Source organism: Dysidea avara, chromosome 5 (assembly GCF_963678975.1).
Source record: "Dysidea avara chromosome 5, odDysAvar1.4, whole genome shotgun sequence".
Taxonomy (NCBI): Eukaryota; Metazoa; Porifera; class Demospongiae; order Dictyoceratida; family Dysideidae; genus Dysidea; species Dysidea avara.
The window spans coordinates 32,936,520-32,948,336 of NC_089276.1; the positions used below are offsets into that span (position 1 = coordinate 32,936,520).

Here is an 11,817-nt window from a genome sequence, read left to right on the forward strand (position 1 = left end):
TGCAGCACATGGAGATACAGAAGATTGCCGGAGCTGGCGATAGAGCACCCCATCATGTAGAAATGCTCAGCGTAACCCTGGAGCTATCTCATGTGGAAGTGACTCTCCCTTTTGCAACGCTTTAATAGCTTGTGATAGTTGGTCATCTTTCAACTGTGCCTCACTGATTGAACCCAAAGAGCTGGAGCAATCAGAAATCACGGAAGCTATTCGGGACATTGTGTCGGCATTTTGTAACATATTCCCTGGTGTGTACTTGAACTCAAAATTGAACTGTTGCAAAAACAACATCCACCTCATTAGCCTCCCCCTACATCTTTTATCCCTTTCAACGATGTTAATGGATTATGATCAGTGAGTAGTGTGAAGTGAAAACCATACAGGTTGTCACGACGGACGAACTGTAGAACTTGTATAGGTATTTATTATGATGTAATATTATTAGTTAGTATATTGTACGCATGCGTGTACATGTTGAGAGTTGCGATTGTGGTATTGAAACGAGTTTCATAGTGTGCGTAGTGTATCCGAATCCTTCCCTGTCTCGTCCATCCTTGGTCGAACCTCACGATTGGCGTACCCCATCTTAACCCGCCATATTTTTGGTGCTGTGACAGGTACGTCATCTATACTATCATAACCCCGCTACATTTTTGGTGCTGTGACAGGTACGTCATCTATACTATGGCCACTCCAAGTCATACCTTAGTTTCTGGTCACTCCCAAGCCTACAAATGGATGCGGGCGGGCGGATGATCAGGACTTCAGGACTATAGACTCTACTGTGACAATATACTGTATGGTATTATTATTTGCTCAATTTAGCAAATTCATGTTGATTTTATACTTAACCAACAACATAAGTAGTTGTGCTTTGGCAAAAAATGCACTAGGAAAGTTGTTGATGGATCATGGCTAGCTAGCTATACACTGATGTATAGCATTTAAGTATATATTTATTTATTTATTTAAAATATAGCTACTATAGGAAGTGTTTTGCTCATGTAGCTACTTATGCTTTCCAAGTGAAATAAATGTCTCATTAGCTATGTCAGGAAAGTATTACTATGACTTATAGCTAAGTTGTTCAAATGATCATGATACACAATGAAATTTAACTTCTATTTTCACATCAGAAATTCTTCATTCAAATGTAAAGTCTTAGCCCACTAGCTATGTGTTTCCAGCCTTCTATTCAGTAACCTTGAGAAAAGTAACTGTCAAAGTTTTGAGTCATTGAGTGCTCCAGACTACTGTTTTTTAGTGATCATCTGGGAATGTTTAAACTATAAGGGTTTCTACTTGCCAATCTAATTTTAGTTATGGAAAAGTTTAAGTTTAAGCTCACCGAATGTTGCCGGCTTTCCATACCCCTGTAGTGTTCAGTGATAAGGAATTTGAAGTTACTAGACTAGTCATTAGAGGACTACATTTGAATTATAAAGTTAAAGCTATGGCCCATCTGCATGGACTAGTAGTTAATGCTACTGAAATTACTTTGGTTACAGAAGCATTAGTAACAGTTATAATCTGAACAGCTATATAATCAAGGACAAAACTAGCTATAGTTAGAAACATTTTATTAGTGTGGCATATATACCTAATATATACCTAATATTAGAGTTAAGAGTAGTGTGACTGCTCTATTGGAATCCCTGAATGCTCTATTAGAGTATATCGATCTTTTGCAGTAAAAAATAAGTGTCTTGCTGGGTCACGTGCACTTAAGCACCTGTAATATTAATAATAGTCCTCATAAACTAGGGTTTCAGGTTTACCATGCGGGCGGGTGACCAGAAACTAAGGTTTGACTTGGTGTGGCCTATCATAACCCCGCTACATTTTTGGTGCTGTGACAGGTACGTCATCTATACTATCATAGCCCCGCTACATTTTTGGTGCTGTGGATCATTTAATTCGGACGATGGCAGAACTGAAGAGGCTTGTTTCATCCCGACGAGGATACAGGGCGCACCTCACAAGGTTACTACAGACACTCACGGATATTCTAAATGAAGCGCAACCTCCTCTCAGTGAAGATAAGATCGCTACATTAAAGGACTTATATGAGCAACTCGAGAGAAAGCAAGAATTGATCTCAAACCTAGATGCAAAAATCCTCGAAAGCACTACAGATGATACTGAGATAGAAACAGAGGTACTGCAAACCGAAGAAATCAGCTCTTCAATATCAACAGCAAAGGCTAAGATCAAACAACGTCTTACGCCCACTACTTCCGCCTTAGCTATGACTCCACAGAGAACTGATGTTCAACCACTACCACCGTCAGTGCCAGTTCATGAACATTTCACCCGACTTCCCAAGTTAGATCTACCACAGTTCACTGGAAATCCCCTCTACTGGCAGTCATTTTGGGACTGCTTCGAGGCTGCAGTCCACAACAATCCCTCCTTGACTGGAGTGCAGAAACTCAGCTACCTGCGAGCACAGCTCCTTGAAGATGCAGCCCGTGTCATAGCTGGATTCCAGTTAACCAATGACAATTACGTACACTCAGTTACCTTATTGAAAGAACGCTTCGGGCAGACATACAAGCAGGTGGATGCCCACATGCAAGCCCTGATTGACCTTAACAGTCCAAGCAACTCTCTTTCTAGCTTGCGTGAATTTTATGATGCAACTGAGGGACACATTCGTAGTCTATCAACCCTTGGGAAGCCAGAGGACTCCTATGGCAGTCTCCTTGTGACCATACTTCTGAATAAGTTACCATCCAAGACCAAGCAGAATCTAGTAAGGGCACATGGCAAGAAGGAATGGACATTGTCAGAACTACAAACAGCTATTCTGAATGAAATATACATACTTGAGATGGGATCACAAACAGAACCCCATACTTCTGCAACTCTCCCAACAGCAGCATTTCATACTGACACAAGGAAACCTGTTACAACAGTTAAGAGCAAACAACAACGATGTCCATTTTGTGCAGGCCCTCATAATCCATCTCTCTGTGAATCGTTCAAAGATTCTAAGCAGCGGTGTGACATAGTGCGTCAAAATAAGCTCTGCTACAACTGTCTAGGACACCACAAAGTGTCCTTGTGTAATTCCAGACATCGTTGCCACAACTGCCAGAGGAAACACCACACTAGTCTGTGCACAAATGGCCAACATGGTGGCACCTCAGACAGGTCCACCCAACCTGCGACTCCACCACAGAACCATACACATCAGCCAGCCACTGCTACAAACACTAATGCAGCGGACACCGCTTCCTTGTCAGTGACTGTTCCACTACCACAGAATACCGTTTGCCTTCTTAAAACAGCTGTAGCAACCATCAGAAACGGAATTTACCATTCAAAGGCTAATGTTTTATTCGACGAAGGCTCCCAGAGGTCATTTATCACTGAAGGCTTAGCAAATACCTTGGCCCTACAACCTCATCGTAAGGAAGACATTGTAATATCATCCTTTGGGGCACACCGTAAACTAAACCAGGAAGTCAATGTTGCAGTGATCAATCTAGATACTCTGACTGGCCAAACCATACCAATGACTGTGCTTGTGGTACCTCACATCGCTACACCATTGCAGAACACAGTGACCCTTAATGTAGCTCATCTCCCACACCTTCAGAATCTCCCCCTAGCCCACCCACTCAGTGCAGATAAGGAGTTTGACATTTCTCTTCTCGTGGGCGCAGACCACTATTGGGATGTAGTCGGAGATGTTATTGTAAGAGGTGATGGACCCACAGCAGTGGAGTCTAAATTAGGTTATTTGCTCTCTGGACCAGCTCCAATCACAGCTGGACAATTTATTACTACTACCAACAGTGCCATGATGCTCACTCTTTTACCTAATGAGTTGAACTTGGAACGTTTTTGGGACTTAGAATCTGTAGGTGTGACTCCTCCTGATGACATTTCAGAAGACAAAGTACTAGACAACTACTCAACCTCTTGTGTCACACGTGATCATGATGGAGCTTATGTTGCTAGATTTCCGTGGAAGCTAGACCACCCTGATCTCCCTACTAATTTCACTGTAGCCAAGCAGAGAACCAATCAACTTGTGAAGCGTTTGTCCCAAACCCCTGAACTACTGAAGGTGTACAGCCGAATCATTGCAGAGCAGGAAGCTAAGGGTTTCATTGAGCGCCTAGATGACCAATCTACAACACACACCAGTGTTCACTACATTCCTCATCACGCTGTGGAAAAAGATTCTACGACAACACCCATACGTATTGTGTTTGACTGCAGTTGTCGGCAATCATCGAAACACCCCAGCCTCAATGATTGTCTGATCATTGGTTCACCATGTGACAATGATTTATGCACCCTTCTTGTCCGCTTCAGGTCTCACACATTTGGTTTATCAACAGACATTGAGAAGGCTTTCTTACATGTAAGGCTACACCCGGACGATAGGAACTATACACGCTTCTTTTGGCTTTCTGATCCAACAGATCTTTCCAGCCCACTTTGTGTCTACCGCTTTAAAGTTGTACCATTTGGTGCTACTAACTCACCATTTATGCTGAATGCCGTGTTGCAATACCATCTCAAGCAATACAACTCACCTGTGTCGAAAGATATGCTCTCTAACCTCTATGTGGACAACATCATATCTGGCTGTGATACAGAACAAGCAGCAGTGGCTTATTACAGACAAGCCAGAACCATCATGGGCGAAGCAAGGCTCAACTTGCGTAGTTGGTCTTCCAATAGTGCTGAACTTACAGCTGCAGCTACCAAGGACAACACTGCTGAAGGAGCCCTGTCCGTCAATGTATTGGGACTTCGCTGGAACCCCACATCAGATATACTTCACCTGGCTGAAAAAACCATCTATTCTAGCTTATGACCACTTGGTAACCAAACGAGAAGTTTTGCAGGATTTATCGAAGATATTTGATCCCCTGGGATTTGTTGCGCCTGTGGTCATACAAGCCAAGATAATGATGCAGAAGCTATGGCAGTTAAAGATCACATGGGATGAGCCATTAGATGATGATCTGCAAACCCAGTGGAGACACATTGCTACTGATTTAAAGAGTACAGCCAAATTTCCCGTGAGTCGATGTTATTTTGATGCACGCATGCCACATTCAACTATCCACTGTTTTGCTGATGCTAGCCAACAAGCATATGGAGCTGTAGTGTTTTTTACCCAAAACAACCACGTGTCATTTGTCATAGCGAAAGCCCGCGTGGCACCTCTGAAGTCAATAACTATACCACGCCTGGAACTCATGGCAGCCCTGGTGGCCACTCGTCTGACACATTTCGTGCTGAAGGCAATCCCCTTTGATGACTCACCGATCTACATATGGTCTGACAGTCAGATCGTGCTACACTGGATTAAGAGCCATAAACCCCTTCCGGTATTCGTACGTCATCGCACAACAGAGATGAACTCCTTGTTGCCGTCTGCCAACTGGAATTATTGTCCTACTTCTGAGAACTCAGCCGATTTGTTATCAAGGGGTACTAGCACTGAAGCATTGATGTCCTCATCACTGTGGAATTATGGACCTAAGTGGCTCACTACACCAAGCCAGTGGCCATCATTCCAGCCACCACCCTTACCACCACTTGTCTTAGCAGCGGCAGTGGCAACAGAATTTATCCCCACTCAACGACCTCCACCAAACTTAGGTCTGCACTGTGTCATTTCTACTGACAGATACAGCTCACTTAACAAGTTGTTGTGTATCAGTGCATATGTTATTCGTTTTGTAGGCAATCTGAAGGCACAGCCACAGCGAAGGCAATTTGGTCCTGTCACTGCTGAAGAACTTCATATGGTTAACCTCAAGTGGGTAAAGGATACACAGCAAGCAATATACTGGAAAGAAGTCAACAATCTCCAGCTGATTACGAAGCAACCCAGAACCCCCAGAGTACTACTCGTTAGGCAGCTCCGATTATTCTTAGATACAGATGGCTTGCTACGGTGTGGTGGACGCATTCATAATGCTCCAGTGAATGAGACGACCAAGTTTCCATACCTGTTGCCACCAAGACATTCATTATCAAAGTTAGTTATTGTTGATATACATGTGAGACTTTGTCACTCAGGTGCCACTGCAACATTGACAGCCTTACGACAATCCTACTGGATTCCAGCTGCTCGACAGTACATAAAGTCAATTTTACATCACTGTACTGTCTGTCGTAAAGTATCTGGGAAGCCTTATTCCGCTCCAGACCCCCTCCCCTGCCTAAAGTGCGAACACAAGATGTACACCCCTTTACATTCACAGGAGTGGATTTCACAGGGGCCTTGTATGTACAGCAAGGAAGGCAGGAGGTGAAAGTGTACTTGTGTCTCTTTACTTGCGCCACTACTCATGCAGTTCATCTAGAGCTAGTGCAGGACCTAACAGCTCAAACCTTTCTGTTGGCATTCCGAAAGTTTGTAGCACGGAGATCCCTCCCAAGAATAATGATATCCGATAATGGCTCTACCTATTCATCAGCGGCAGAAGAGTTACACTCCTTAATGCAGTTGCCAGAAGTCAAGGAGGAGCTGGGCAAGAGAGGCGTCTCGTGGAGATTTATACCCAAGAGAGCTCCCTGGTATGGGGGTTTTTGGGAACGTTTAATTGGGCTCACCAAGACTGCCATCAAGAAAGTGCTTGGAAGACGCCACGTCCCACTATCAACATTAGAAACCATCATTGTTGAAATAGAGGCGATACTCAATGACCGCCCACTGACGTTCGTTCCTTCAGACCTTGGAGACCCAGAGCCCTTGACACCTGCGCATCTTTTACATGGACGCAGAATTACATGCCTCCCACACCAGCAAATTGACATTGATGAGCTTACGGACCCGAATTATGGAGCAGCAGTACAGCTACGCAAGAGAGCTAGAGTACAGGCAGCTGTGCTCAGTGACTTTAGGAAGAGGTGGTGTCATGAGTACCTCACTTCACTACGGGAGTACCACAAGGCATCAGGGGATAACAAACAATGTGTGAAGAAAGGCGATGTTGTCATTGTTCACGATGACACCCCACGAATAACCTGGAAAATGGCCGTAGTTGAAGACTTGATTGTTGGTAGAGATGGACTTGTGCGAGCAGCTACCATACGCACCAGTAATGGAACCACAAGCAGACCCATCACCAAGCTGTATCCCATAGAACTTAATGAAGCAGATGACGCCATAGTTGAACCAGAAGGAACTCTTACAATGCAACCTAGTAGTGATTCAGATCAACCCAGGGGCAAAGATAATCGTCCACAGAGAGCTTCTGCTAGAAAGGCTATTGATAGAGTGAAAGAGTGGGTTCAACTTCTTTCTGCCCCCCCGGAGGATGTCACGACGGACGAACTGTAGAACTTGTATAGGTATTTATTATGATGTAATATTATTAGTTAGTATATTGTACGCATGCGTGTACATGTTGAGAGTTGCGATTGTGGTATTGAAACGAGTTTCATAGTGTGCGTAGTGTATCCGAATCCTTCCCTGTCTCGTCCATCCTTGGTCGAACCTCACGATTGGCGTACCCCATCTTAACCCGCCATATTTTTGGTGCTGTGACAGGTACGTCATCTATACTATCATAACCCCGCTACACAGGTAGGGATAAAATTCTTTGACTGCTGATACTGCTGCTAAAGCTTCTTTTTCGATGGTTGAGTAATTTCGTTCACACTTAGTCAACTGACGACTCCAGTAACAGATAACCCTCTCTTTACCATCCTGAACTTGTCCAAGTACTCCTCCCACAGCAAAATCAGAAGCATCAGTATACAGCAAGAATGGTAATTTAAAGTCCAGATATGCCAGGATTGGAGCGGTAACTAATCGATGCTTAAGCTCTGTAAAAGCTTCCTGACAAGCTGTGTCCCATTTGTAAGTGTTGCCTTTCCTAAGTATCTTGTTAAGGGGCTCTGTAATCTTAGAATAGTTGTGCACAAACCTTTGGTAATAATTCGTCAGCCCAAGGAATTGTCTTAGCTGCTTTACATCAACAGGGGCAGGATACGATGAGACAGCTGCAATCTTTGCTTTGTCTGGTAATATACCTGCAGCAGAAACAACATGTCCCAAATAATGAACCTCTTTCTGCACAAAGTAACATTTATTAGGCTTCAATTTTAAACCAACCTCCCTTAAAGCAGAGAATACATTACTTAAACGCTTCAAGTGTTCCTGAAAAGTGTCACTAAATACAATTACATCATCTAGGTATACAAGACATTGCTCACCTCTTAGCCCAGCTAACACACACTCCATGAGGCGTTGGAAGGTAGCTGGAGTATTCGTGAGCCCGAAGGGCATCACATTAAACTCATAGTGGCTACTTGCCATAGAAAAAGCTTTTTTTTTCCTTATCACATTCTGCTACTTCAACTTGCCAGTATCCGGAGGCTAAGTCTAATGTGGTAAAGTAAGTGGATCCAGCGAGCATATCTAGAGTCTCGTCTATCCTAGGCAGTGGATATGCATCTTGGTGGGTGACAGCGTTAAGCTTCCGATAATCGATGCAAAATCTCCAAGTCCCATCTTTCTTTTTCACCATAACCACTGGGGAGGACCATGGGCTGGCACTAGGTCGCACTACTTCCTTTTGGAGCATTTTGGTGACTTCCTCATCAATGGTACCTTTCAAAGCAATTGGTAGTCTCCGAACTGGCTGTCGAATTGGTGGTCCAGTAGTATCAATAGTGTGCTTCACAACCTGAATTCAGCCATGTGATTCTGCCTTAACAAAAACGTCCGAGTACTCTACTAACAAACTCAGTAGGTCTGTTTTTTCCATGGATGATAGTGTTGAGGAATCCAGATTAACTTCTGGAATGCATGACTCATTATTGTGGTCTTCCAAGCTGTCACACTTGACCATTTGAATTCTGTGAATGGGGATCACCTCTCCTAACTTCATGCCTTTACACACCTTAATTGGGCTGGGGCTGACATTCATGATTTGCAGGATTACCTTATTGTCTGGAGTAACTGTGTACAGAGACCGGGCAACACACAGGTAGTTTCACAGATCTTGAGCCTTTACCATAGGTTCAACCAAGCCCTCCATGGACTCTTCAAATCAACTAGTGTTTCCTTTCACTTTGCAAGTGATCAACTGGATAGTACGGCCAGGAATTTCTTGAGTAGACGATACTAGGACAGATACGATTTCACTGTGACTGTTGGGTTGTAGAGGTACATTGACATCCTGTAGTATGTTATGTATTGGGACTACATGCGGTCCTAAAGAAAGTATACCACTCTTACAATCTAGTACAGCTTCATGCTTCTTCAAAAAGTCAGCCCCCAGCAGATAATCTACTGTCAGATCACGAATGACAATAAACGTGTGTTCACAAGTGAAAGGTCCCAGAGAAACTAACAGTTTAATCTGACCTTTTACATCTAAGAAACACCATTAGCACTGACAGGTGATAATTCTGTTATTATAATGGCTCCATGATCTTCAGTTGAGAGTGATTGAAATCGTATCACAGAAACTGCAGCCCCTGAGTCTAAAAGAAATGTTGTAGGCAGACTATTAGCAAATCCATCTGTGCATAAAATTATGTTAAGATTAACAGTAGATGCATTAAGTGTAAATTGTCGGTGGTCACCGTGGCCAACTCCCCACTGCTGGAGCTGGCTCACTGAAGTTTAAAGGACAGTCACGTTGAAAGTGACCTATCTCTCCACACAACCAGCAAGCCTGCATAGAAGGCTGTCTGGGATTCCTGCTATACAAACGACTACCCCTTCCCCTGGGTTGACCCCTGCTGGGGCGCCCCCTTTCTTTCAGACTGATTTCCCAGCTTTTCTAAACGTTTCAACATCTCTAAATTTTCATGTAATTTTTCAAATTCTGTTGGTCCTTTCCTCTGGGGTACTAAATTCACTTCCTTTTGGGACTCCCCTTTGCTCTCAAAATTCAAAGCATATTCAATTTCTCCAGCTTCCTTAACAGCTTGATCAAAGGTAGTGGGTTTACCACGTAATAATACCTGGCGACTTAGGGATGGTAACAACCCTGTCAAAAATCTCTGTAGCAAAATGCCAGATGTATTATTATTATTATTATTGTTAATTAGCTAAGCCCACTAGGGGCAACACGCTAATGAGCATTACAATCACACATTATATTGTATTACTTACAGCGTTCTTAAATGTTTCAAGATCTATCGTGTCGATGTTAGGAATTTGAAGGGAGTTCCATTGAATAATTGTTCGAGGGAGGAAGGAGTATTTGTACACATCAATTCTTGTTTGCAATTGAGTTAGCTTGAGAGGATGTTGAGCACGGGTGGAGGACACTGGAGTTGGTGATGGTAAGCAATGATCAGGTATTGCTAGTAAGTTCCTGACAATCTTGAATAGGAAGGTGAGTCTAGCAATTGTTCTTCTGTTTTGAAGTGTAGACCATTCAAGACTGGTTAACATGTCTGTGATGCTATCATGGTTTTGGTTAGATCTGTGCCAGGGTTTGTTCAAAACGAAACGAGCAGCGCGGTGTTGAATCATTTCTAGTTTACTAATACTAGTGTGATGATAGGGGTCCCAGATGGTTGAGCAGTATTCTAATGATGGTAAGAGCAATTGTTTGTAGATGTGTTCTTTAATTTCTGATGGTGCATTGTGGAGATTTCTTTTTAAGAATCCAAGGAGTCGATTTGCCTTGTTACAGATGTAATTGATGTGAGGATCCCATGATAATTTGTGGTGGAGACAGATTCCAAGGTAATTGTGTTCTAATACTGTAGCCAGTGGAATGTCGGACATTTTGTATGTGAAAGTACTCTTGTTATGGTGTGTTGTTATCTGTAAAATTTTACATTTGGAGATGTTGAATTCCATCATCCAGTCAGTTGCCCATCTTGTCAGTGAGTTTAAATCATCTTGAAGTATTTTATGGTCTTGTGGTGTTTTAATGGTTTTGTAAATAAGGATATCATCTGCAAAAAGACGGATCTCACTTTGGATGTTGGCAATGATGTCATTGATATAAATCAAGAATAGAACTGGTCCAAGAACAGACCCTTGGGGAACACCAGATGTTACATCACAAGTGGATGATTTAGAACCTTCTACTATAACTTGCTGTGTGCGACCATGAAGAAAGGATTCAAGCCAGTGTAATACATTCCCTCTTATTCCATAGTGCCTTAGTTTGTAGAGGAGTCTTGAGTGAGATACTTTATCAAAAGCTTTAGAAAAATCTAGTATTGCAGCATCAACTTGTAAATTTGTGTCTATTTGTTTGGCAATGTCGTTGATGGTGATAAATAATTGTGACTCACAAGAGTGCTTAGACCTAAATCCAAACTGTCTGTCAGAAAGAATATTTTGATCTTCCAGATGCTTCATTATTTGACTTACTATAATGTGTTCCATTGATTTGCATATTATTGATGTTAATGAGATGGGGCGATAGTTTTTGGGTCAGATTTTTGGCCTTTCTTGAATATTGGACTGACATAGGCATGTTTCCATTGGGATGGTACAGTTCCAGTTTCTAGCGATTGTTTAAATATGTGAGTGAGCATAGGAGAAATTTCAGCTGCTGTTGTCTTTAGTACAAGTGGATGTATGGAGTCTGGACCAGGAGATTTTGATGGATCACAGTTGGTTAGAATGTTGTAAACTCCTTGTTCAGTGATTTCAAATGCTGGTAGAGATGGATGTAATGAAGGACCTTTGTCAGGAATGGTACTGCTGTCGTCATCAGTTGTGAATACAGATTTGAAATGATCATTTAAAACAGTTGCCTTTTCAATTGGGTGTATTAAAGCATTGCCATTTTTGGGATGTATTAATGTACCAATGCCATTGTTATCTTGCTTACGGGTTTTCAGGTAGTGCCA

General features: G+C 42.7%; 1 protein-coding gene and 1 long non-coding RNA gene across 2 annotated transcripts in view; one reads left to right on the forward strand and one right to left on the reverse strand.

The window, feature by feature from the left end:
- Nucleotides 1-9,364, reverse strand: part of LOC136255955 (uncharacterized) — a 31,249-nt gene extending 21,885 nt beyond the window's left edge. The window contains exon 1 of the long non-coding RNA XR_010701232.1: nucleotides 8,200-9,364. This is a non-coding gene — a long non-coding RNA (uncharacterized lncRNA). The remainder of the gene's footprint in view (nucleotides 1-8,199) is intronic.
- Nucleotides 388-7,195, forward strand: LOC136255939 (uncharacterized). Its single transcript, XM_066048850.1, has 2 exons — nucleotides 388-617; nucleotides 1,860-7,195. Exon 2 carries the CDS (start codon nucleotides 1,925-1,927, stop codon nucleotides 4,835-4,837), a length of 2,913 nt encoding a protein of 970 aa, XP_065904922.1. The 5' UTR covers nucleotides 388-617; nucleotides 1,860-1,924; the 3' UTR covers nucleotides 4,838-7,195.
- Nucleotides 9,365-11,817: the final 2,453 nt, after the last annotated feature.

Coding starts and splice junctions, on each gene's coding strand:
- LOC136255939 (XM_066048850.1), top strand. CDS start 1,925: ATGGCAGAACTGAAGAGGCTTGTTTCATCCCGACGAGGATACAGGGCG.